The sequence below is a fragment of the Oryx dammah genome, unplaced genomic scaffold (assembly GCF_014754425.2).
Source record: "Oryx dammah isolate SB20612 unplaced genomic scaffold, SCBI_Odam_1.1 HiC_scaffold_20, whole genome shotgun sequence".
NCBI lineage: Eukaryota > Metazoa > Chordata > Mammalia > Artiodactyla > Bovidae > Oryx > Oryx dammah.
The window spans coordinates 69,617,223-69,643,611 of NW_024070204.1; the positions used below are offsets into that span (position 1 = coordinate 69,617,223).

Consider the following 26,389-nt stretch of genomic DNA (forward strand, 5'->3'; position numbering starts at 1 on the left):
ACTCCTGGGGAAGAAGGGAACTGCAAAGAGCTCATATGTCGATGATGTTGTTAAGCATAATAACATGGCAGCCATCTGTATGTCTTCCTTAGGAAAATGTCTGTTCAGGTCTTCTATTTTTTAATCAGATTGCTTATTTTTTTGTCATTGTATGATTTCTTTATATGTTTTGGATGTCAGTGCCTTATCAGACATATGATTTGCAAATATTTTCTCCCCTTCAGTAGATTGCCTTTTCATTTTGTTGATGGTTACATTTGCTGTGTAGAAGTTTTTTAATGTAATATAGTTCCACTTGCTTATTTTTGCTTTTTTAGGATCTATTGAGATGATCATATAATTTTCATCCATTTCATTAATGTGGTATAGTACACTGACTGATTTGTAGATGCTGATCCATCCTTCCATCCCTGGAATAAATCCAACTTAATCATCTTATATGATCCTTATAATGTATTGAATTTGACTAGTTAGTATTTTGTTGAGGATTTTTGCATCTATGTCCATCAAGATGGCTTCCCTTGTGGCTCAGTGATAAAGAATCTGCCTGCCAGTGAAGGAGATGTGGGTTTGAGCCCTGGGTCGAGAAGATCCCCTGGAAAAGGAAATGGCAACCCACTCCATTATTCTTACCTGGGAGGATTTCCCAGAGGGGAAATTCTCTTCAACAGAGGGGATTTGGCAGGCTACAGACCATAGGGTCCCAAAAGGGTCAGATACAACTTAGCAACTAAACAACAGCAACAACCATCAAGGATATTGGACTGCAATTGTCTTTATTTTTTTCAAATATGCTCTTGTCTCTTTCTCTCTCTTTTTGGGATTCCTATTATGCGTATGTTGCTATCTTTTATAGTGTCTGGTATTTTCATTCTTTTCTTTAGCCTGCTGCTACTGCTGCTGCTAAGTCGCTTCAGTTGTGTCCGACTCTGTGTGACCTCAGAGACGGCAGCCCACCAGGCTCCCCCGTCCCTGGGATTCTCCAGGCAAGAACACTGGAGTGGGTTGCCATTGCCTTCTCCAATGCATGAAAGTGAAAAGTGAAAAGTGAAAAGTGAAGTCGTTCAGTCGTGTTCAACTCCCAGCGACCCCATGGACTGTGGCCTACCAGGCTCCTCCGTCCGTGGGATTTTCCATTTTCAATAGCCTAATCTCAATTGGCCAAATTTGCTGTTGAATCTCTCTAGTTTCTCATTCATTATTATACTCTTAAACTCCAGCGGTTTTATCTGGCTCCTTTTAAGGCTTTCCTGGTAGCTCAGTGGGTAAAGAATCTGCCTGCCACTGCAGGAGACACAGGTTCAATTCCTGATTCAGAAAGATCCCCTGGAGAAAGAAATGGTAACCCACTCCAGTATTCTTGCCTGGAAATCCTCATGGACAGAGGAGTCCGGTGGGCTACAGTCCAAGGAGTCAAAGAGAGTCGGACTCAGCGACTGAACAACTTTGGCTTTCCAGATGGCGTTAGTGATAAAGAATCTGCCTGTCAATGGAAGAGACAAAAGAAATGAAGGGTCAATCCCTGGGTTGGAAAGATCCCCTGGAAGAGGGCATGGCAACCCATTCCAGGATTCGTGCCTGGAGAATCCCATGGACAGAGGAGCCTGATGGGCTGCAGTCCATAGGGCTGCCCAGAGTCACACATGACTGAAGCGACTTAGCACACACATACTTTAAATAATTTTCTCTTTGTTGGTAGTTTCTATTTGGCATTGCCGGTCCTTTAGATCTTTGTGCATGCCTTTCATTAGTTCTTTGAGCATATTTTAAATTGTTGATTTAAAGTTTTTATCTAGCAAGTCCAATGTCTGAGCTTCCTCCTGGGTGGTTACGAATTTCATTTTTCCTATGTATGGGTCATATTCTTGTCTCTTGCATGTTTTGTGATTTTTGTTGGAAGTTGATCTCTTTGACCCACTTCCTGAGTCAGGAAGATCCCTTGTAGAAGGAAGTGGCAAACCACTCGAATATTTTTGCCTGGGATATCTCATGGACAAAGAACTATACTGTGACCATGTTGAAAACCCGATTCTCCTCCCTCCCTAGTTGGTTGTTGCTCCATGTTGTAGTCATTGCTTCAACTTTTTAAATGATTTTTCTGAACTGATTTTGTAAGGTCTGTGTTCTTTGCTGTGTTTAGCTACTGAAATCTCCATTCCATTAGCTTAGTGATCACCTGGTATTTCATCGGAGATTTCCTGGAATGCCCAGATTCAGCTGATTTTTCTTAATTGTTCACTTTATTGCTGTGAATCCTTGATTTTTTTTCCCAGAATCTAAATTTGGTTCTGACTATTCTTGCCAGTTTATTATCAGATTTTGTAAAGGACAGGCTTTTGTTGTTTCCTATCCACAAATCTTCTCTGATGTCACCCACTATTTTATCTAAGAAAAATAATGGAGATTCTATCTACCTACTATCTACATCTACTAAAAGAGAGAGAAAAAAATAAACTATGATATTTAAATGGTTCCTGGTGGGAGGAGGTAAGTCACAGAAGCTAGATTTCCTTAAATAAACCTCTTGTAGATTTTACTTTGGATCCACATATTTTGTTGTTATTGTTTAGTCGCTAAAGTGAAAATGAAGTCACTCAGTCGTGTCCGACTCTTGGCGACCCCATGGACTGTAGTCTACCAGGCTCCTCCATCCATGGGATTTTCCAGGCAATAGTACTGGAGTGGGTTGCCATTTCCTTCTCCAAGGGATCTTCCCCATCCAGGGATCGAACCCAGGTCTCCTGCATTGCAGACAGACACTTTACTCTGAGCCATCAGGGAAGTCCATTAGTCACTAAGTCGTATCCAGTTCTTTTGTGTTCCAGTGGACTGTTGCCCACCAGGAACCTGTCCATGGAATTTCCCAGGCAAGAATACTGGAATGGGTTGCCATGCCCTCCTCCAGGGGATCTTCCTGAAGCAGGGATCAAAGCCACATCTCTTATGTTTTCTGCATTTGCAGGCAGGTTCTTTATGACTAGCACCACCTGGGAAGCCAGAGTTGTTGTTGTTCAGTTACTAAGTTGTATCCAACTCTTTGTGACCCCATGGACTGTAGCCCTCTAGGCTCCTCTGTCTTTTGCATTGGCGGGTAGGTTATTTATCAGAGTCTCCAAGGAAGCCCCCACATATTTTAAATAAATATAAAAAAAATTAAAGGATTACCTGAACAAACCATTCTTTGAGTCATAAACTTGCTAAAGTGTAACGTTTATGTGGATAAGTTTAGATTTCAACACAAGCAGTTTAATAACAGATGCTACAATAGTAACTATTATGCTAAACCAGGTAAATATTGAGAGACATAACACAGGCAAATTACCTAGCAAATCAATAAACATTAGCACCCTTCCACCACTACCTTCAAAAGCAGAGACATTACTTTGCCGACTAAGGTCCGTCTAGTCAAGGCTATGGTTTTTCCTGTGGTCATGTATGGATGTGAGAGTTGGACTGTGAAGAAGGCTGAGCGCCAAAGAATTGATGCTTTTGAACTGTGGTGTTGGAGAAGACTCTTGAGAGTCCCTTGGACTAAAAGGAGATCCAACCAGTCCATTCTGAAGGAGATCAGCCCTGGGATTTCTTTGGAAGGAATGATGCTAAAGCTGAAACTCCAGTACTTTGGCCACCTCATGCGAAGAGTTGACTTATTGGAAAAGACTCTGATGCTGGGAGGGATTGGGGGCAGGAGGAGAAAGGGACGACCGAGGATGAGATGGCTGGATGGCATCATGGACTCGATGGCCATGAGTCTGAGTGAGCTCCGGGAGATGGTGATGAACAGGGAGGCCTGGCGTGCTGTGATTCATGGGGTCGCAGAGTTGGACACGACTGAGCGACTGAACTGAACTGAACCACTACCTTAGGAGCTTCCCTGGTGGAGCTAGTCGTAAAGAACACATCTGCCAATGCAGGAGAGAGAAGCAGGTTTGATCCCTGGGTCAGGAAGATCCCCTGAAAGAGGGCATGGCAACCCACTCCAGTATTCTTGCCTGGAGAATCCCATGGACAGAGCCTGGTGGGCTAGTCCATAGCGTGGCAGAATCAGGCACTACTGAAGCAACTTAGCATGCATGCATACACCGATACTTTACTCGAGGCAAGAAAGCATAATTACTTTGTCACCTTTGTTCTAGGCCCATACACAGGGCTTATTATGTCTAATCAGTGAAAACAATAAATCAAGGCTATGATTATAAACATCTGACCCTCAAGCTACCTTTGACTAATGATGAGGGAAAAAGTGCCTATTATTAGTAGTTATCGTAGTTTCACATTTTCTATATAAAAATGAAGGTTTGGAAAACATTATTTTCGATCATGTAAACATACACGAACACTTCCCTTGACTCCAACTTGGACACCCCATAGGGACCTGAATAAGGGTGTTCATCAAAATTGAAATACCTTCCACCCCTATTTTGTTACCAGCACAACTAATCCACATGTAGCAGATATATTCCCTTCTCTCAGAGAAGCACATCCTATTTTGCCAGCAACTAACTCTTCAATACTTTGCTTCTTGAAATAATATCACAACTCCAACCACCACTCTGCATTTCCACTGTTCACACTTGTATTTCCTACCTGGTCTACTGAATGGCCAAACTAGCTTTTTTCAGCCTCCATTCTTATCTTTTTCTAAATTCATTTTCCATTATGCCCCTAGCGTATTTTTACAATAATTTTTAAATTGAGCATTCAACCCTTTAAATTTGTTCAGTAATTGCTTTGCTTCTATCGATTATTCAGTTTTCTCATTATTTAGTGTGCCAACTTTTCAGAACATTTTCCTAAAAGACTCAAGACTCAGCAGAATTGGATAAGGTTCTCTTGTCATCTCTATTTTTCAACCTTCAAACACACTTGCTCATTATGTTTATAAATCTTTGTTTGTAAAACAGATTCCCTAACTTGCACTCTTCATGGTTTTGCTCCTAGCCATCTCTTCAGATTCTGTTTACTGTTACAGTTTTCTTCACAAGCCCTATACACCCAGCCATTTCAGTCTTCAGTTTGCTGAATTAAAGATGTTGTTTCATACATTTATTGGTTGAACAGCTATTTCTTCCACTTGTAATGCTATTCTCTGTGGCTTAGGAAACCTCTGAAGCAATCTTAGTTTAGAAAGGATGAAAACTAAAAAAGCCCTAAGTCAGTTTGTTGTTTTCCTTCTTGGTTCCTATAGCACTCTATACACACTTATACAACATCTACAACTCTTGTGTCATTATTTACCAACACTTGTAACCTTTGAATGTCAAAGAATTGATGGTTTTGAACTATGGTGTTGGAGAAGACTCTTGAGAGTCCCTTGGACTGCAAGGAGATCCAAGCAGTCCATCCTAAAGGAAATCAGTCCTGAATGTTCATTGGAAGGACTGATGCTGAAGCTGAAACTCCAATACTTTGGCCACCAGATGTGAAGAGCTGACTCATTTGAAAAGACCCTGATGCTGGGAAAGATTGAGGGCAGAAGGGGACGACAGAGGATGAGATGGTTGTATGGCATCACTGACTCAATGGACATGGGTTTGGGTGGGCTCTAGGAGTTGGTGATGGACAGGGAGGCCTGGCATGCTATGGTTCATGGGGTCGCAGAGTTGGACACGACTGAGCAACTTAACTAAACTGTGACTTTGGACAAATAACCTCTCTGATACCTTGATTTCCTCATCTGTAAAATGAGCACAGTAGGGTATAATATCTAGCTCACAGAGATGTTAGAAAGGTTAAATGTGGTAATATGTGAAAGGGTTTAAACAGGTGCTTGGCACATTAGATATATTCAAATGTTAGATATAACTATGATGACTAGTAATACCACCAACTACCACTATTCATCTATATGGGTCTATTAAACTGTGAGCTCTGAAGGCTTATTCTTGTACCACTAGCACCTAATTCTTGACAAACTGTGTTGGAAGGAACTGATCTATATTCTATAATATGCAAGGAATATGGTAGTCATTCATTACCATCCTCAGGTTAAAATCATTTGTTTTCTAGTGCCTTCAGCTACTTTTTATAAGAAATATTTAATATGAAACTTGTAGCTTCTTTATACTTTTTGTGACAAATTAAAATTAGTTTATTATTCGATTTATTTAGAAGGGAGAGGCAATTTTCTTTTTATCTAATATATTTCAATGCGACCCCATGGACTGTAGCCTACCAGGCTCCTCAGTCCATGGGATTTTCCAGGCATGAATACTGGAGTGGATTGCCATTTCCTTCTCCAGGGGATCTTCCCAACCCAAGGATTGAACCCGGGTATCCCGCATTGTAGGCAGACGCTTTACTGTCTGAGCTACCAGGGAAGCAAACAATATATTTCAATAGACTTATCTAATTAACCCAACGTGATGGTTAAGGATGTGTCAATTTGGTTGAGCTATGAGGCCTAGAAATGTTGTTAAACACCATTCTAGATGTTTCTGTGTGTGCTTTTGGATGAGATTAACACTTAAATCTGTGGCCTTGGAGTAAAGCAGATTTCCCTCTGGAATGTGGGTGGGCCTATGCATGTAATTAGTTGAAGCCCTGGATTAAAAAAAAAAAAAAAAAAAAGGCTAACCTCCCCTGAAAAAGGGGAACTTTTGCAGCAGACAGCTTTTGGACTTAACTGTGACATCAGCTCTTCTTCTTTGGGTCTACTGCCTGAGAGGCCACTGTGTAGGTTCTGGACTTGCCAGCCTCCTTATTTGCAAAACACAATTCCTTAAAATAAATCTCTCTTCTCTCAACTAATACACCACCGAATGTATACATGAAATTAAGTTACAGACCAGGCTATAATCACTTACAGGGAAAAAGTCTTTATTTGGAAGATTTAGAATTGAAAATGTATATTATGTCTGTGTGCATATATATATATAAATATATACAAAAATTATATGTACCAGGGAATTAAGAATCTCTGGTTTCATTTTTCTTCTTTTATTCTTTTTGATAACACACTATAATCTATGCAGAATAAAAAAACAAAAAGGAGATAAATTGTAGCAGCTTTATTTTAAATTGCAAAATTGTATTTTTCATGTAATCGAAATAAAACTTAAATCATGTAAATGAATACAAAGATGAACATATATGCTTTAAACACTGACAAAATCTAGTTACAATATATTTTTCAACAAAGTTTTCTATTTTCACAACACAGTGAAAAACTACGTTCATAAAAATGTATATAGGAAAATATAATAATATGTTCCCTTTTCAAGTATATATGGCTCTGAAGGTACTTTAATAATCTATATACAATGCACCCAATAGATTTATAATAACACTTTCCTTCAGTTAATAGTCTATTCAATGTGATTCACAGTTCATCACTTAAGGAACTCTCCTGGTTAGAATCACAATGACATTTTGAATGTTTGGTCAAAGCATGAAAATACCAGTTCCTGGCACAATGAGTAGAAGGAAAATAGGCTGCAAGAAGATATCCTCAGATAAAGACAATCTTTAAGCTTCAGAGCAATCTTTGGGGCAAGTGGTACCTTATTCTGATGAAGGAAAAGTCTTTACTGCTGAGGGCACTGGGTCTCTGGAGTTGACTTGGAGGATACATATACAATAGGGTGTGATTTCTTACAAGCTGCTTTTTCCAGTTTGCTTGCAGTTTCTTTCCCTTGTTTAACTTCTCTTTGAAGCCTTGATTCAGCAGCTAACCTACAGGCATTAAAGCATCCACTCTGAATTCAAATGTGGTCAGGAAAAATTAAAGAAGAAACAATCCTATAGTATAACGGATCTCTTAATAAGACACGGTGATTTTTTTTAAGGTATTTAAGAAGAAAAATTACACTTGACTCCAATACAATTAAAAAAAACTAAATCACTGCCTCACTAAAAACATTTTCTATCAATAGGCTTAATTTTTCAAATGTCTAAAGAAATAAATCTCTTTAAGGCTGATAAAAAGTCATGGCAAAGTCTAAAATAAAGAATTAAAATATAATGATACCCTGCATGCGAGGTCAGGGGCAGCTGGGAGGAGCCACCCCATGCCCGAGGCTAGGAGTGGTGGCTGGGAGGAACAACCCCACGCCCAAGGAGCTGTGGCTGTGTGGGCGCAGGAGGGCCTAGAGGAGCTATCCCAGGTTGAAAAATCAGGAAGGGCAGCGGTGAGGAGATACCCTTCATCCAAGGTAAGGAGCAGTGGCTGCACTTTGCTGGACAGCCGTGAACCACGCCCAAGGTAAGAGAAACCCAAGTAAGATGGTAGGTGTTGCAAGAGGGCATCAGAGGGCAGACACACTGAAACCATACTCACGGAAAACTAGTCAATCTAATCACACTAGGACCACAGCCTTGTCTAACTCAATGAAACTAAGCCATGCCCGTGGGGCAACCCAAGACAGGTGGGTCATGGTGGAGAGGTCTGACAGAATGTGGTCCACTGGAGAAGGGAATGACAAACCACTTCAGTATTCTTGCCTTAAAAACACCATGAACAGTATGAAAAGGCAAAATGATAGGATACTGAAAGAGGAACTCCCCAGGTCAGTAGGTGCCCAACATGCTACTGGAGATCAGTGGAGAAATAACTCCAGAAAAGAATGAAGGGATGGAGCCAAAGCAAAAACAATACCCAGTTGTGGATGTGATTTCTATTTTCTTGAAGCAAGGTCCGATGCTGTAAAGACCAATACTGCAAAGGAATCTGGAATGTCGGTCCATGAATCAAGGCAAATTGGAAGTGGTCAAACAAGAGATGGCAAGAGTGAACGTTGACATTCTAGGAATCAGCGAACTGAAATGGACTGGAATGGGTGAATTTAACTCAGATGACCATTATATCTACTACTGCGGGCAGGAATCCCTCAGAAGAAATGGAGTAGCCATCATGGTCAACAAAAGAGTCCGAAATGCAGTACTTGGATGCAATCACAGAACGACAGAATGATCTCTGTTCGTCTCCAAGGCAAACCATTCAATATCACGGTAATCCAAGTCTATGCCCCAACCAGTAACGCTGAAGAAGCTGAAGTTGAACAGTTCTATGAAGACCTACAAGACCTTTTAGAACTAACACCCAAAAAAGATGTCCTTTTCATTATAGGGGACTGGAATGCAAAAGTAGGAAGTCAAGAAACACCTGGAGTAACAGGCAAATTTGGCGTTGGAATGTGGAGTGAAGCAGGGCAAAGACTAATAGAGTTTTGCCAAGAGAAGGCACTGGTCATAGCAAAAACCCTTTTCCAACACTAGAGAAGAATCTACACATGGACATCACCAGATGGTCAACACAGAAATCAGACTGATTATATTCTTTGCAGCCAAAGATGGAGAAGCTCTATACATTCAACAAAAACAAGACCAGGAGATGACTGTGGCTCAGATCACGAACTTCTTATTGCCAAATTCAGACTTAAATTGAACAAAGTAGGGAAAACCGCTAGACCATTCAGGTATGACCTAAATCAAATCCCTTATGATTATACAGTGGAAGTGAGAAATAGATTTAAGGGCTTAGGTTTGATTGATAGACTGCCAGATGAACTATGGAATGAGGTTCATGACATTGTACAGGAGACAGGGATCAAGACCATCCTCATGGAAAAGAAATGCAAAAAAGCAAAATGGCTGTCTGGGGAGGCCTTACAAATAGCTGAGAAGAGAAGAGAAGCAAAAAGCAAAGGAGAAAAGGAAAGATATAAGCATCTGAATGCAGAGTTCCAGAGGATAGCAAGAAGAGATAAAAAAGCCTTCTTCGGCGATCAATGCAAAGAAATAGAGGAAAAGAACAGAATGGGAAAGACTAGAGATCTCTTCAAGAAAATTAGAGATACCAAGGGAACACTTCATGCAAAGATGGGCTCCATAAAGGACAGAAATGGTATGGACCTAACAGAAGCAGAAGATATTAAGAAGAGGTGGCAAGAATACACAGAAGAACTGTACGAAAAAGATCTTCACGACCAAGATAATCATGATGGTGTGATCACTCATCTAGAGCCAGACATCCTGGAATGTGAAGTCAAGTGGGCCTTAGAAAGCATCACTACGAACAAAGCTAGTAGAAGTGATGGAATTCCAGTTGAGCTGTTTCAAATCCTGAAAGATGATGCTGTGAAAGTGCTGCACTCAATATGCCAGCAAATTTGGAAAACTCAGCAGCAGCCACAGGACTGGAAAAGGTCAGTTTTCATTCCAATCCCAAAGAAAGGCAATGCCAAAGAATGCTCAAACTACCGCACAATTGCATTCATCTCACGTGCTAGTAAAGTAATGCTCAAAATTCTCCAAGCCAGGCTTCAGCAATACGTGAACCGTGAGCTGGTTTTAGAAAAGGCAGAGGAACCAGAGATCAAATTGCCAACATCTGCTGGATCATGGAAAAAGCAAGAGTTCCAGAAAAACATCTATTTCTGCTTTATTGACTATGCCAAAGCCTCTGACTGTGGGGATCACAATAAATTGTGGAAAATTCTGAAAGAGGTGGAAATACCAGACCACCTGACCTGCCTCTTGAGAAATCTGTATGCAGGTCAGGAAGCAAGAATTAGAACTGGACATGGAACAACAGACTGTTTTCAAATAGGAAAAGGAGTACATCAAGGCTGTATATTGTCACCCTGCTTATTTAACTTATATGCAGAGTACATCATGAGAAACACTGGACTGGAAGAAACAAGCTGGAATCAAGATTGCCGGGAGAAATATCAATAACCTCAGATATGCAGATGACACCACTCTTATGGCAGAAAGTGAAGAGGAACTAAAAAGCCTCTTGATGAAAGTGGAGAGTGAAAAAGTTGGCTTAAAGCTCAACATTCAGAAAACAAAGATTATGGCATCCGGTCCCATCACTTCATGGGAAACAGGTGGGGAAACAGTGTCAGACTTTATTTTGGGGGCTCCAAAATCACTGCAAATGGTGACTGCAGCCATCAAATTAAAAGACGCTTACTCCTTGGGAGAAAAGTTATGACCAACCTAGATAGCATATTCAAAAGCAGAGACATTACTTTGCCAACTAAGGTCCGTCTAGTCAAGGCTATGGTTTTTCCTGTGGTCATGTATGGATGTGAGAGTTGGACTGTGAAGAAGGCTGAGGGCCAAAGAATTGATGGTTTTGAACTGTGGTGTTGGAGAAGACTCTTGAGAGTCCCCTGGACTGCAAGCAGATCCAACCAGTCCATTCTGAAGATCAGCCCTGGGATTTCTTTGGAAGGAATTAAAGCTGAAGCTCCAGTACTCTGGCCACCTCATGCGAAGAGTTGACTCATTGGAAAAGACTCTGATGCTGGGAGGGATTGGGGGCTAGAGGAGAAGGGGACGACAGAGGATGAGATGGCTGGATGGGATCACTGACTCAATGGACGTGAGTCTGAGTGAACTCTGGGAGTTGGTGATGGACAGGGAGGCCTGGCGTGCTGCAATTCACGGGGTTGCAAAGAGTCGGACACGTCTGAGCGACTTAACTGAACTGATCATGATAAACATATCTAATAAAAAATGTTTAATGCTGCTGCTGCTAAGTCGCTTCAGTCGTTTCCAACTCTGTGTGACGCCAGAGACAGCAGCCCACCAGGCTCCCCCATCCCTGGGATTCTCCAGGCAGGAACACTGGAGTGGGTTGCCATTTCCTTCTCCAATGTATGAAAGTGAAAAGTGAAAGGGAAGTCGCTCAGTCGTGTCTGACTCTTCGCGACCCCATGGACTGCAGCCTACCAGGTTCCTCCGTCCATGGGATCTTCCAGGCAAGAGTACTGGGGTGGGGTGCCATCGCCTTCTCCAGTTTAATGCTAGAGCACTATATTAATGTTAACATGACTCAACAAAAGGCAAACGCAAGATAAAAATTAACAAGGAATCCTCGGCTGCATGAATAGATCTAAATATCCCATTAAAAAACTCAAATTTCAACTAGCAAAAGAATAGTTTAAGAAAAAAATAAACAATGAAGAAATATTTTAAAGGGCCTATACAGATATTTTATTATAGCAAGAGCATCAATTAAATTTATAAAGCATGCCAACAGTGAATCTCCTAACAGAAGCCATGTTTGTCACTATATTATCATAGGATTGTGTGTCTAAATTAATCATGCAGAGGGCAAAAGGCTGGAAACATCTCAAGTTAGCAGATGGACTCACACACACAAACGTTTTGTTATTTTGTTTTTGTTTAAACAAGAGAAAAAAATTTCAATGTGCTATTTGAGTCAAACAATTAGCTGAACATTTGCTTGAATAATTTTTATTAAGCAAAAGAAAGCAGAAGAAGAAATGAAGACAACATAGAGAGTAAGATTTGCACTGATCAATTCTGGAAATTCACCTCCAGAAATATACAATGGTCAAGCACACATGCACAATGAATCACATATACACAACAAGCATAACTTGTTGAATTCAATTCACAATTAGTTGAAAACATGTGTGTGTCAGATAGCATTTATTTACAGGTACCTTTTTCCTTGAGAATATTCTGCTTTTAGTTCAAGTGACTTATAGGTTATAATGCTATTACATAAAAATTCAAGAAATGGAGTAATCATTACTCCAATTAACAATAAAAGCTGCAATATTACTGAAATGCTTTCATTGTTAAATACTACATTTAGTAAAATATAAAATGTCTTATTTGTATGTCTCCATTAAGACTGATATAGTACCTTAAAGATATAGTAGCACCTTAAAGATCTCCTTTCATAGCAGACAATCCCAGCTAACTATTTTCATACCAATATGCTTAATTTTTAAAATGTCTATTTATTTTAATTCCACTATCATTCCACTGCATAAAGACATCCTTCATCTTTTATCATCCTTTTTTACCTTCTCCATTTTCCTCATTCACTTCTTTTTTGCCCACACTTGGTCCTGCTACACACATCAAGAATGTGTTTTTATACCACCCTAACCTCAGTCACTGTACCTACCTTTCCCTTCCACTCACTTTCTCTTACCTTCTTTCTGGCCTCTATTATTGTAATTTTTTTTTTTTTTAATGTTAATTCCTACAGACATGTATGTCTGACACCTTCTCTTTTAGTCACAAACTCAATTATGCAGAAACTAGAGACTTTGAAGTTTGGGTGTAAATTGAAAACGAGTTACCTTTGATATTTAAAAATGTCAGAATAGGTATTAAAGCACATGCTTGAAGGCTTAGAATAAACAATTTCAAAAGCCATAAAAAAAATTCACCTAACAGTTTTTTGGAAGGCTGAAATTTCTTAATACTAATTGGAAAGCCCTTTTAGGAGGTAAGGTAATTTTTCTTTCAGGTCACTCCTGAACCAGGAAAAAAATAACTACATTTATTCAAAACAACAAAACATTCAGAGATGTACTTGACTCGTGACACAGAAAAGTGTTACTGTTTAAAATAATTCCCTTATTCAGGAGTCTTTTCCCCTGGTAATCATCTTAGTCTTTCTTAAAGTTTTAGAAAATTGGAAGGTACGTAGATGAAACTGGGGAATTATACTGCATACAATACTAAGAAAATAGATTAAGAAACAGATAGCACAGTTCATGCAGCGATAGAGGCGAGATGGAGAGGGCTGCTCACTGCCTTGAAGGAAAGACACTGACCTGGGAGAGTTAGGGGTGTTTCCACTTCTTTCACTTAAGGCTTCGGAGTCAGCTGGAACTCCTGTAAGTTTCACACACTTCTTTTCCTTTCTTGGCTGAACATCCATGGGCAGATTTTTGTAAGGAGAGAGAATGACTCCTGATGTGTTTACAGAAACTGTCTTTTCTAGCTGCAAGTTGTTATCTTCCAAACCGTTAGAATAGGATTGTGCCTCCTCTTTCTGTGGTGATAATCTATAAACTTCTTTCCCATCATCACTGGTGGCACATAAACCATTAGGAGCGGTTATATCCACAGGCAGGACCTCACGTCTCTTTTTGAGTACAGGCACTTCAATTTTCTCTGAGAATAAAAACAGTTTAAAAATGTATCTAGTCAGTATATCAAAGATACAATCAACATAAGGTAGAACTAGCTATAAATATATTTATTTTCCTTTGTTTTCCACTCCTGTTTCTTTAAAAACTATTCATCTCCTTACTGAAATACACTGTCTTTAATTCTTTCTTTTTTATGGATTCCATTAACTATATCTTTGCAAGGTTATTTGGCTATAAATTTTCCTTGGGACCTCAATATATTTGACCATAGGAATGAACACTTAAATGTTCTCTTCTAGGCATACAAAAAAGATCTTCATGACCCAGATAATCACAATGGTGTGATCACTTACCTAGAGCCAGACAACCTGGAATGCGAAGTCAAGTGGGCCTTAAGAAGCATCACTATGAATAAAGATAGTGGAGGTGATGGAATTCCAGTTGAGCTATTTCGAATCCTAAAAGATGATGCTGTGAAGTGCAGCACTCAATATGCCAGCAAATTTGGAAAACTCAGCAGTGGCCACAGGACTGGAAAAGGTCAGTTTTCATTCCAATCCCAAAGAAAGGCAATACCAAAGAATGCTCAAACTACGACACAATTGCACTCATCTCACATGCTAGCAAAGTAATGCTCAAAATTCTCCAAGCCAGGCTTCAATAGTACATGAACTATGAACTTCCAGATGTTCAAGCTGGATTTAGAAAAGGCAGACAAACCAGAGATCAAATTGCCAACATTCACTGGATCATCAAAAAAGCAAGAGAGCTCCAGAAAAATATCTACTTCTGCTTTATTGACTATGCCAAGGCCTTTGACTGCGTGGATCACAACAAACTATGGAAAATTCTTAAAGACATGGGAATACCTGACCACCTGACCTGCCTCTTGAGGAATCTGTGTGCAGGTCAAGAAGCAACAGTTAGAAGTGGACATAGAACAACAGACTGGTTCCAAATAGGAAAAGGAGTATGACAAGGCTGTATATTGTCACCCTGCTTATTTAACGTATATGCTGAGTACATCATAAGAAATGCTGGGCTGGATGAAGCACAAGCTGGAATCAAGATTGCGGGGAGAAATATCAATAACCTCAGATATAGAGATGACACCACCCTTATGGCAGAAAGTGAGAACTAAAGAGCCTCTTGATGACAGTGAAAGAGGAGAGTGAAAACACTGGTTTAAAACCCAACATTCAGAAAACTAAGATCATGGCATCTGGTCCCATTACTTCATGGCAGATAGATGGGGAAACAGTGGAAACAATGTCAGACTTTGGGCTCCAAAATTACTGCAGATGGTGACTGCAGCCATGAAATTAAAAGATGCTTGCTCCTTGGAAGAAAAGCTATGACAAACCTAGACAACTTATTAAAAAAAAAGCAGAGACATTACTTTGCCAGCAAAGGTCTATCTAGTCAAAGCTACGGTTTTTCCAGTAGTCATGTATGGATGTGAGAGCTGGACTATAAAGAAAGCTGAGCGCTGAAGAACTGATGCATTTCAACTGTGGTATTGGAGAAGACTCTTGAGAGTCCCTTGGACAGCAAGGAGATCCAACCAGTCCATTCTAAAGGAAATCAGTCCTGAATATTTATTGGAAGGACTGATGCTGAAGCTGAAACTCCAATACTGTGGCCACTTGATGTGAAGAACTGACTCATCGGAAAAGACCCTGAGGCGGGAAAGACTGAAGGCGGGAGAAGGGGACGACAGGGAATGAGACAGTCAGGTGGCATCACCGACTCAAGGGACAGGAGTTTGAGTCGACTCCACTAGTTGGTGATGGACAGGGAGGCCTGGTATGCTGTAGTCCATGGGGTTGCAAAGAGCTGGACACGACTTAGCGACTGAACTGACTGACTGAACTGAAGGTTATTATAAAAGCTGCATGGGGCTTCAGCATGGAAATTAGAAAGGATATAGTGCATAAGAGTCAAGCAATCCAGGTACAAATCCTAGTGCTAACAACACTCAGCAGCTGAGTGACCTTGGAAAAGTACTTAACCTCTCTGAGCATTGTTTTCTTACTTTTTTTAAAGCTTGAATAATAATCATTTACTGATCAACTACTAAGTACAAAGCACTGTGGTAACTGCTATATGCTTTTGCACTTAATCTAAAACACGGGCTATGTTTTGTAATGTATAAAATGGAATTAAAAGCACTAATTGAGGAACAATCAGTAGTGTGTTATCGGAGAAGGCAATGGCACCCCACTCCAGTACTCTTGCCTGGAAAATCCCATGGACGGAGGAGCCTGGAAGGCTGCAGTCCATGGGGTTGCTGAGGGTCGGACACGACTGAGCGACTTCACTTTCACTTGTCACTTTCATGCACTGGAGAAGGAAATGGCAACCCACTTCAGTGTTCTTGCCTGGAGAATCCCAGGGACACGGGAGCCTGGTGGGCTGCTGTCTCTGGGGTTGCACAGAGTCGGACACGACTGAAGTGACTTAGCAGCCGTAGTGTGTTATAAAGATTAACATAACATCATTGTATCTCCTATGCAGGTCAAGATATACAGTCACAGAATAATCATTCTAATACTTTTTCTGTTTTCCAAAACTAACATGTCTTTCATTTTCAAAATCAGAATATTAATTAAGTTGCAGAAACCACAGCTGACTGTGGGGCTAGTGTTCCTACTCTACACTATTGTTTTTAAATCATTATTTTTCCTTTCTCTTGCACTGCTTCTTTGAAATCCACACCAACAATATTCACTATACTTCCTCCTGCCTGTGCTGTTTAGTTCAGCAGACCTTTGAAATTTGAAGTGGATAACTCTTAGTCAGGACAGTCTATTAACCAGAGAAGGGGAAAAAGATGAGAGAAAGAGAAACCTTTTTAAACTATAAAGAAACCTTATTATTGCTGACAATCTGCCCCCTATTGTTGAGAATCACTCCTGTCCCTGAAATAATGATGAAGAGAGTTGTAGGCATGTGAATGGTGTAGGGGCAAAAATGGCTGAAAGTCTATAACCTAGAACATGTAACAGAACTTTGTTTGGCCTAAGAACCATCACATTCTTAGACTCCATTATTTTAGGTTTTCTATGAACAATTACTATTAACTAATATAGCTCTTAAACATCAGTTGCCTCAACAAAACTGAACTCTTTGGTATTACATAAGATGCTGCAATCTTAAATGGAAAAGGCTCAAATGTTAAGGAATACTCATTTTATTCACACACATCCAGTACACAGTTCTCTTTCCTACAAATTCTGTAGCAATACATTTATTTTATTAAATATAGATACAGTCACAAATTAGTTTGTAATGAGGTTTCCATAAAGCTGTAGAAAGAAAAAAATTTGATATGATTTCTCAGAGCTTCTCATGATATAAAAGACAAAATATATGATACATTCATACCTTCAGGTTCATACTTCAGTTTTAGCTCATCTAATTTAGCTCTCAGTTTCATATTTTCACTTTGGGAAAGCTGGAGGTGCCTTTCATTTAAAAAAAGTTTCCGCTCAATATCCAGAGCCCGCTGGCTCTCAAGTAATGCTTTCATTCGCTGGATGGACAATTCACCTTTAATGCTTTCACTTTCTTTGCTACATTAATAAAAAAAAAAAAAGAGAGAGAGAGAGAACCAAGGAATATTAACATAACACACAAAATACATAGTTTTCAGTACAAACTATTTGTTTAGTTGCTAAGTTGTATCCAACTCTCTTGTAACCCCATGGACTGTAGCCTGTCAGGCTCCTCTGCCCATGGGATTCTCCAGGCAAGAACACTGGAGTACCATTTTCTTCTCCAGGCAATCTTCTCTATTCAGGGATCAAACCCACATCTCTTGCATCTCCTGCATTGGCAGGCACATTCTTTACCCCTGACCCACCTGGAAAGCCCACCAATTGTTTACTATATTATATATTTGAACTCTTAGTAAAACATATGTCCCTGGTGTTTTTTAGTAACAAAGAAACAATAAGCAAAATAAGATTTAACAATAGCAGTTTCAAATTAAAAAATCTCATGCATTTTTCAAAGGAAATGGACACAGAGGGGCATACTTTCCACATATATAAATAAACTCCTTTAAGTTTTAAATTACATGATATTTCTTCTTTAAAAAATTAGGTTATAAGAACATTTTCTAAAGTTCTTTATATTTGCTAATTTGAAAGGCTTTAAGAAAAACAAAAAACTAAAAACATTTAATTATTCATTGAAAGTATTTTTCTTCAATAACCAGTAATAATTATATCGAATAAATATCATTTGCTGCACAGAGGTATTTTTGTTGTTGTTCTTTTCTGGAACTTTCTTTTGGCAATGTAAAGACAAAACTACTACCACTTATTATAAGCAAGTGAACAGAGTCTCCATCTTTCTAAGCACCCAACACTTACTTTAAGTTGTCAAGCTTTATTTGAAGTAAATCTGTGTAATAGGTGTCATCTTCCAGAGCAACAGAGTTGGCTGAAGGCTTAGATTCCATACTTTCATATAAACTCTAAAGAAAACAACAATTCTTACTACTTAGATAATAAATTAGGTTAGCATAGGTTTATTAATGTCAGTTACCTCTGCTGCTGCTGCTAAGTTGCTTCAGTCGTGTCCGACTCTGTGCGACCCCATAGACGGCAGCCCACCAGGCTACCCCGTCCCTGGGATTCTCCAGGCAAGAACAATGGAGTGGGTTGCCATTTCCTTCTCCAATGGGTGAAAGTGAAAACTGAAAGTGAAGTTGCTCAGTCATGTCCGACTCTTCGCGACCCCAGTTACCTCTCCTGAATGCTTATCATACGGCAGGCACCGTGCTAAGCAGTATCCATGTAACTCACCCCGCTTCTGAAGCAAGCATAAGAAGGAGCACTCCTCTCTTAGAGATGAGGGAGCTGCCTCACGACACTACAGGCAAGCACACTGGCAAGAGGGAATCTGAGCGCAGCTCTGTCTCCAGAGCCTATGCTTCTAATCGCACCTGTGTCCTCCCTCTGCTTCCTCTCTCCTGGTTTTCAATATGGAAGAAACAAATACTCACTGGGAAAGTGCTGCACTCAATATGCCTGCAAAACTCAGCAGTGGCCACAGGACTGGAAAAGGTCAGTTTTCATCCCAATCCCAAAGCCTTAATTCCAGCCTTATGAAACAGCCATAAATAACAAAAATATGAAAAAGAATGGAAATCCGTAAAGTTATTTTCGGTGCCTGCTCTTCTGAGATTCTGAAGGAATCTCTGTGCAATTTGCCTAAAAATATGTAAACAAATTCAGAGACTGCAGGTAAAAGCCCTTAATTTAAAGCCATAATTTTTGAAGTATAGTGCAGAGTCTACTGGTGAGCCACATACAACTATCAACTGATGTTTTTCAAGTTCAACCAAAATTGCAGTCCTTTCAACAGTTCTTGTAAGAGAAATAAATTATATAAACTTAAAATTTTACACTAATAGCTAATTTTATAATAATAGCTACAATATAGAATGTTGACATTATTAATGTTTACAAAGTTTGTCATTTATAAGCTGTGATTAGTTCTTTAGTGAGAAGATAGATATCTGTGCTCCCTAATTTATAAATTCAATGTAATCCTAATAAAAATGCCAACAAACTTTTTTCTTGAGCTAGACAAGATGTTCATAGGGAAAAACAAACATGAAAGGACAGAAAAAATGCTGAGAAAGGAAAGCTATGGTGGGAGAAGAGCCTTACCAGACAAAACATAACTATAAAACCTCTAAAATTAAAAGTATGGCACTGATGTGCAGAAAAGTAGGCCAATCGAATAGAATGGAAAGTCCAGAAATAGACTCAAGCATATATGAAAATCTGATATATGATAAAGATGTTATGTTAAATCACTGCTATCAAGACTGACTTTTAAATAAATGATGCTGGGACAACTGGCTAATTATTTGGAAAAGGTAACATTAGATTTATACCCTATACACAAGAATAAACTTCAATCGAGATCAGGTCTCTAAACGTAAAATGTGAAACCATACAAACACTACTAGAAAACACGTGTCAGTTTCTCTATATACCCATGCAAGTAAATACACATATGAAAACATGCTAAAATTCACTTATTACAAAAATAGAAATTAAGACTACACTGAGATATCATTTCTTATCTATCAATGCAGCAAAAATTAAAAAAAATAATACATTTTATTGGTGAGGTGACAGAGAAATGAGCACTATGATACAATGTTAGTTTACTTTGACCCAGCAATTATAGTGTAGGAATTATTCAGGGTGATACATCTACAATAAGGAAACACACATACATGCAAAATAATACTTTGTAGCACTGTACATAATTGCAAAATACTGGAAATAATCTAAATACCCAGACAGAGGAGAATGTATGAGAACCCATACATCAGAATCCTCTGTTGGTGTGAATTAGGAAGATCTCTCTAAACTAGATGAAGTGATTTCCAGGTTAAAATTAAAAAAAAAAAAAAAAAGTAAACTATAAAAGACTATCTGTGTTATGGCCACATTTTGTCCAAGAAATAAAAAGGGAAAATAAAGCCTACATATAAAGCTGCTCTTTTTGCAAAAGGAACAGGCCATGAGTAAATCAGAAACAAACTGGTGGGTGTAAACAGAGGGGAAGGAACGGGAGACGGGCAAAACTCTGTACAGTTTTGACTTTAGAAGCACATTAATGATTCACATCCTGGAAAGAGTAAATAAATTCAACAAGGATGGACAAAACCTAACTATTTCAGATGACTAACACACTCATAGCTGGTAAGGGAAAGTGCAGCACTCAAGCAGTGGCCACAGAACTGGAAAAGGTCAGTTTTCACTTCAATCCCTAAGAAAGGAAATGCTGAAGAGTATTCAAATCATGTACAATTGCACTCATTTCACATCCTAGCAAGATTATGCTCAAAATCCTTCAAGCTTGGCTTCAGTAGTACACAAACTGAGAACTTCCAGATGTACAAGCTGGATTTAGAAAAGGCAAAGGAACCAGAGATTAAATTGTCAATATTCATTGGATCATAGGAAAAGCAAGACAATTCCAAAAAAACATCTACTTCTGCTTCATTGACTATGCTAAATCCTTTAACTGTATAGATCACAACAAACTGTGGAATATTCTTGAAGACATGGGAATACCAGACCACCTTAACTGTCTCCTGAGAAACTTGTATGCAGGTCAAGAAACAACAGTAAGAATTGTACGTGGAACAATGGACTGGTTCAAAATAGGGAAAGGAGTACTTCAAGGTTGTATATTGTCACTCTGCTTATTTAACTTATATGCAGAGTTTGTCATGCAAAACGCTGGGCTGGAGGAAGCACAAGCTGGAATCAAGATTGCTGGGAGAAATATCAATAACCTCAGATATGTAGATGACACCACGTTAATGGCAGAAAATGAAGAGGAACTAAAGAACCTCTTAATGAAGGTGAAAGAGGAGAGTGAAAAAGATGGCTCCAAAATCACTGCAGATGGTGACTGCAGCCACAAAATTAAAAGACGCTTCCTCCTTGGAAGAAAAGGTATGACAAACCTAGACAGTGAATCAAAAAGCAGAGACATCACTTTGCCAACCAAGGTCCATTTAGTTAAAGCTAAGGCTTTTCCAGTAGTCATGTACGGATGTGAGAGTTGGACCATAAAGAAGGCTGAATGCCGAGGAATTGATGCTTTCAAACTCTGGTGCTGGAGACAACTGTTAAGGGTCCCTTGGACAGCAAGGAGATCAAGTCAGTCCTAAAGGAAATCAACCTTGAATATTCACTGGACGAGCTGGTGCTGAAGCTAAAGCTCCAATACTTTGGCCAGCTCAGGTGAAGAACTGGCTCATCTGAAAAGACCCTGATGGTGGGAAAGATTGAGGGCAAGAGGAGAATGGGGTGACAGAGGATGAGATGGTTGGATGGCTTCACTGACTCAATGCACGTGAGCCTGAGTGAACTCAGGGAGATAACGAAGGACAGGGAAGCCTGGCATGCGGCAGTTCATGCAGTCGCAGAGTTGGACATGACTTAGTGACTGAACAATAACAACAGAACTTTTGAACATAGTATTTTGACTATATACCCTCAAGTTAAAAGCAAAAAGAACAAATCCTGAACTTTAATGAATAATTTCAAAACTATACATATTTTAAGAATGAGTAAATAAGCAAGTATATTGAGGATAATAAGAGCCAGGTTTTTCACTGTTGGAAAAAATGGGGTAGGCAATGAATCCTGTGGCACTGGACTCAAACTGGGGTTATGAAGTATGACATCAAGGTTTTATCATGTGTGTATGTGTATATGTGTGTGTGATACACAAAATTGTTTACATGAAACATTCCTAAACATGCATATAACACATACATAGATACACTATATATATGGACACAGACTTCCAGTTCTGTCTGCTAAAAGAATCCAGAAGTGATGACATTTCAGTAGCAATAAGCACATTCAGTGCCCAGATCCTGGTTTCTAAGTGCCCTTCTTCGTTTAAAGGAACCTATGTTCCTTGTAGAAATGTTGATTCCAAGGCTAGGAATATTTTGTTGTGCCAGAGTAAGGAAGTACCCCCACTGGCCAAATCTGGGACAGAGTAAATAAGGAAGTTATAGATTAGAGTCCATAGGATAAAATAAGAATTTATGAGACTGTATGACATAAATAAGTGAGGAGAAAAGCTCTAATTCCTTATTCTAACTGAAATTATCATTTGGCAATCATCACAGTAATACCTGTTTCAGGCAAGAATCATCAATGGATGTTCAAGTATAAGGGGAAATAGATATATAACTGGCCTAAGTAACTCCCTATGAAATACTTAAGGTTAATATCACCTGTTACAGTACAAACAGACACCATGTGCCATCTGATGTGACATACTGAGAAAGTATAATACTAGTCCTGGAGTATTCCCATCAAAGATACATAGCTGTTGTTCAGTCTCTAAGTCACGTCTGGCTCTCTGCAACCCCATGGACTGCAGCATGCCAGGTGTCCCTGTCCTTCACTATCTCCCAGCGTTTGCTCAAATTCATGTTCACTGAATCAGTGACTTTATATCACACAACCCAAAATGAGAGAGAATCTACAAAGCAAATGGCTGTACCCCTCAAAAATGTCAAAGTCATAAAAGATAAAGAGAGCCTGAGGAATTGTCCCAGACTGTTTTTGTTCAGTTCTCAGTTGTGTCTGACTCTTTGCAACCCCATGGACTGCAGCATGCCAGGCTTCCCTGTTCTTCACCATCTCCTTGAGTCTGCTCCAACTCACGTCCATTGAGTTGGTGATGCCATCCAACCACCTCATCCATGGCCACCTTCTCCTCCTCCTGCTGTCAATCTTTCCTATCTTTAATTACATGGACCTTTAGAGTCTTTAAAGAGATTTGACAATTAAATACAACACATGATCACAGACTGCACCCTAGAAAGGAAAGCATTTGGTCATTTTTGTATTCCAGGAAGGACATCAGTGGTTAATTCCTAAAATGTAAAAGGCCTTCAGCTAAAACTATGTATCAATGTAAGCTTCCTGATTTGATCATTGTACTATGGTTATGTAAAAGATAAACTTCAATACTGAGTAACAACTTAAGGGTAAAGGGATATCTGGTTTGCAACTTACTCTCAAATGTTTCAGATAAAAATGTACATACATGGAGAGAGAGAGAAAATAAAAATAAAAATGCAAATGTGGTGAAACTGACAACTGGGGAATCTGGGTGAAGGGTTTGCAGTAATAATTTTACAACTTTCCTGAGGGTTTGAATTTCAAAAATTTTGAAATAGTTTACTAAAGACTTGTATGAACTGCAGTTGCCACATAATACTGGACAATATGACAAAAATCTTACTTTGCATTCATCAAAAAACAGAGGTAGAAAGCACCAAAACATAATTAACTACTGGTAACACTTGCCAGGAGGAACAACTCTCACCGACATAATGTAGAGCAGAAGACAGAAACGAGAGTGTGTAATGAATGGGTTCATTTCTATGCAGTTCAAGAGTATTTGTACACGTAAAGCTGGTACCAAGTTAGAAGGTGGGAGTACTCACTCAAAAGGGACATGGCAGAACTTTTCTGGAATGCTAGAAGTATTCTATACCATGAGCTAGGTAAGAATTTAAGGGGGTATATGTATGTAAAACTCACTGAGTTGTACACCTAAGATATGGGTGCTTTGAGTATAAATGAGTTAAAATTTACAATAACAACAGCAAATATGGCGGCTCTATTAAAAGAAGTAGTAGTCCAAACCACAGAAAAGCAAAAAGAAACTGAAAGAAAAAATTAAATATTGGTAAATCTCAATAGAAACTATAGATTAATTACATAATAAAGAAACCCATTCAAGTTAAAAGTAGCAAGATATTCAAACAAAAAACTGTTATATTTTTAAAAGGTGTTTACATATACCTTAAATTTCTCCAGATTCCTAATTTCACCTAAGAGATGTTTAATTTCACCATTCTTCTGCTCCAACATGGCAAGCAACCGTTCCTGCTGTTCAAATTCAGCTTGAGACCCTTTCATTTGTAGCAATGTAGCGATCTGTACCTAGAAGAAAAAAAAAATTCTCCCCCATAAAATTGAGTGGGGAAGATTCTGATAACTGTATTTTTGATACAATTCATATTTTGTACTATACTACTTTGGCTTCATTTTAGAAGCTAAACAAATTAGCTGTGTCTAGTTTAATACTCTAATAATTTGAAAATATTTATTTCAGATAGCCTAGTTACAGATATAACTCTTTAGTACTTATTTCGACTACTTATGAGTTGGTATCTGAAGTCCATAACAATTATCTGTACTTCTGTGAAACACAGCTGAACTGCATGGCTGTGGTCAAGAAGTCACCAGGTTAAGTGGTAGAGAAACCCGGCAGAACGCTGTACTGTACTCACCATAGGCACTCTCATCAAGGGGCTGGTGCAGCTTCTCAAAAATTTTAATAAAATTCAGTAGTATTCAGTGGGGGAAATTATTAAGCTACTCACATTCACAATGTGAGTTTTGCAAAGGACAAGGATGGAAAGCAAAGGTAAAGGGCAACCTAAGGGTCTTGAAGCAAACTTCAATGTATTTTTTTAAGAGCAGCAATCAACCTACCTAATTATGATTCCACCTCAACTTGGGAGCTGCACAGCAGTTAGAAGGAAATTAGCTAAAACCTAAACTTAGCATTCCTTTCTGTGTTTGGAAATTTCTGCAGTTCTAAAAAGTGTCAATTAGTTAAAATACATTTTTGAGTATAGCAATGATATGAAGTTGCAGCTATGGTTATAAGTAAGAGATAAAGACGACTTTTAACATTTTTAAGGATCCACTTTTTGCTCCTGCTTCATACTGGACTTCTCCGGTGGCTCAGATGCTAAAGCATCTGCCTACAATGCAGGAGACCCGGGTCTGATCCCTGGGTCAGGAAGATCCCCTGGAGAAGGATATGGCAACCCACTCCAGTACTCTCGCCTCGAAAATCCCATGGACGAAGGAGCGAGGTAGGCTAAAGTCCATGGGGTCGCAAAGAGTCAGCCACGACTGAGTGACTTCACTTTCACTTTTTCACTTTCATACTGGAAGCTAGACATATCAATCCCCCCCAAATTCAGAATGCTACCTGTGTCTAAAGATAGTTTGGGGTAGCAGAACAGTGAGAGATTAGTAACAATAGCCCAACAAGTACAAAAAGAAAACAAAGAGCAAATATGAGAAACTTTACAAAGAAATAATTCCCAGATAGGGGAGAGCTGAGGTAAACCAGATGACACAACTGAAATCCTCAGAAATAAAAGACAGAGTTGTTGTCTATTAAGTCAGCACTTTCCTATTTGCCAAACATGTAAGCATGTTGCTGTGCCTTCATTTAACTCCAGGACATCTCTTAAGAGGCAAGTTCTATCATCTCTATTTTACAAATGAGGTGACTAATTGCTTGGAAAAATAAACATACTTATCCAAAGTCACACAGCTAACAAGTGAGACTAGGATTCAATCACAAGTTCATCTGATGTCAAAGTTTAATCACTGATCTTTCCTATTACTTTGGTAAATCTCATCATCCTTAAAACAGGCAGGAAACCCTACAGACTTCTATTAAGTGCTACCACTTCAGGAGAGTTAGGCACAACAGATCAGGAGTCTAAGGGTTGGCACAATACTAGAATACAATTTCCACATGCTTTTCTGTTACCAGCTGTTTGACAAAAATGACGCCCAATAAACCTTAAAATTAAAAGGGCTTATATTCCTGACTTGAGAAACTGCAAGGAAAGGAAATTCAAACTTCAGTCTGTTAATAAGCCTTTGTGGGAGGACTGAAGAATGGTGAGAGAGCTAGTTTTAGTTGAAGCAGACATTTCAGGGCTACCCTCAGGAAGAAACCAGGCCAACAGTAGGACAGAAAAACTTTTTAATACTTGATTTTTCCCATTACAAAGAAAGAGCTAATGGCAAGGCTACTGAAAGAATTAAAAACTCAAGGCTAGTGAGTAATAATTAAAAACTCAATCAATCCATGGATGCTACATATACCACTAAAATCTACAC

At 39.1% G+C, this 26,389-nt stretch overlaps 1 protein-coding gene across 5 annotated transcripts in view; it reads right to left on the reverse strand.

Moving 5' to 3' along the window:
• Positions 1–6,802: 6,802 nt before the first annotated feature.
• SPDL1 (spindle apparatus coiled-coil protein 1) overlaps positions 6,803–26,389 on the reverse strand; it is a 33,176-nt gene continuing 13,589 nt past the window's right edge. For 3 of the 5 annotated variants that reach the window (XM_040262788.1, XM_040262789.1, XM_040262786.1), the window contains exons 8-11: positions 24,257–24,397; positions 18,254–18,357; positions 17,262–17,449; positions 13,358–13,896 (exon numbers count right to left, since the gene is read on the reverse strand). In XM_040262788.1, coding sequence (XP_040118722.1) covers positions 13,358–13,896; positions 17,262–17,449; positions 18,254–18,357; positions 24,257–24,397 — 972 coding nt within the window. Of the gene's footprint in view, positions 7,675–12,188; positions 13,897–17,261; positions 17,450–18,253; positions 18,358–24,256; positions 24,398–26,389 lie in introns of those variants that run through there. The other 2 variants (XM_040262790.1, XM_040262785.1) reach the window with 2 other exon arrangements.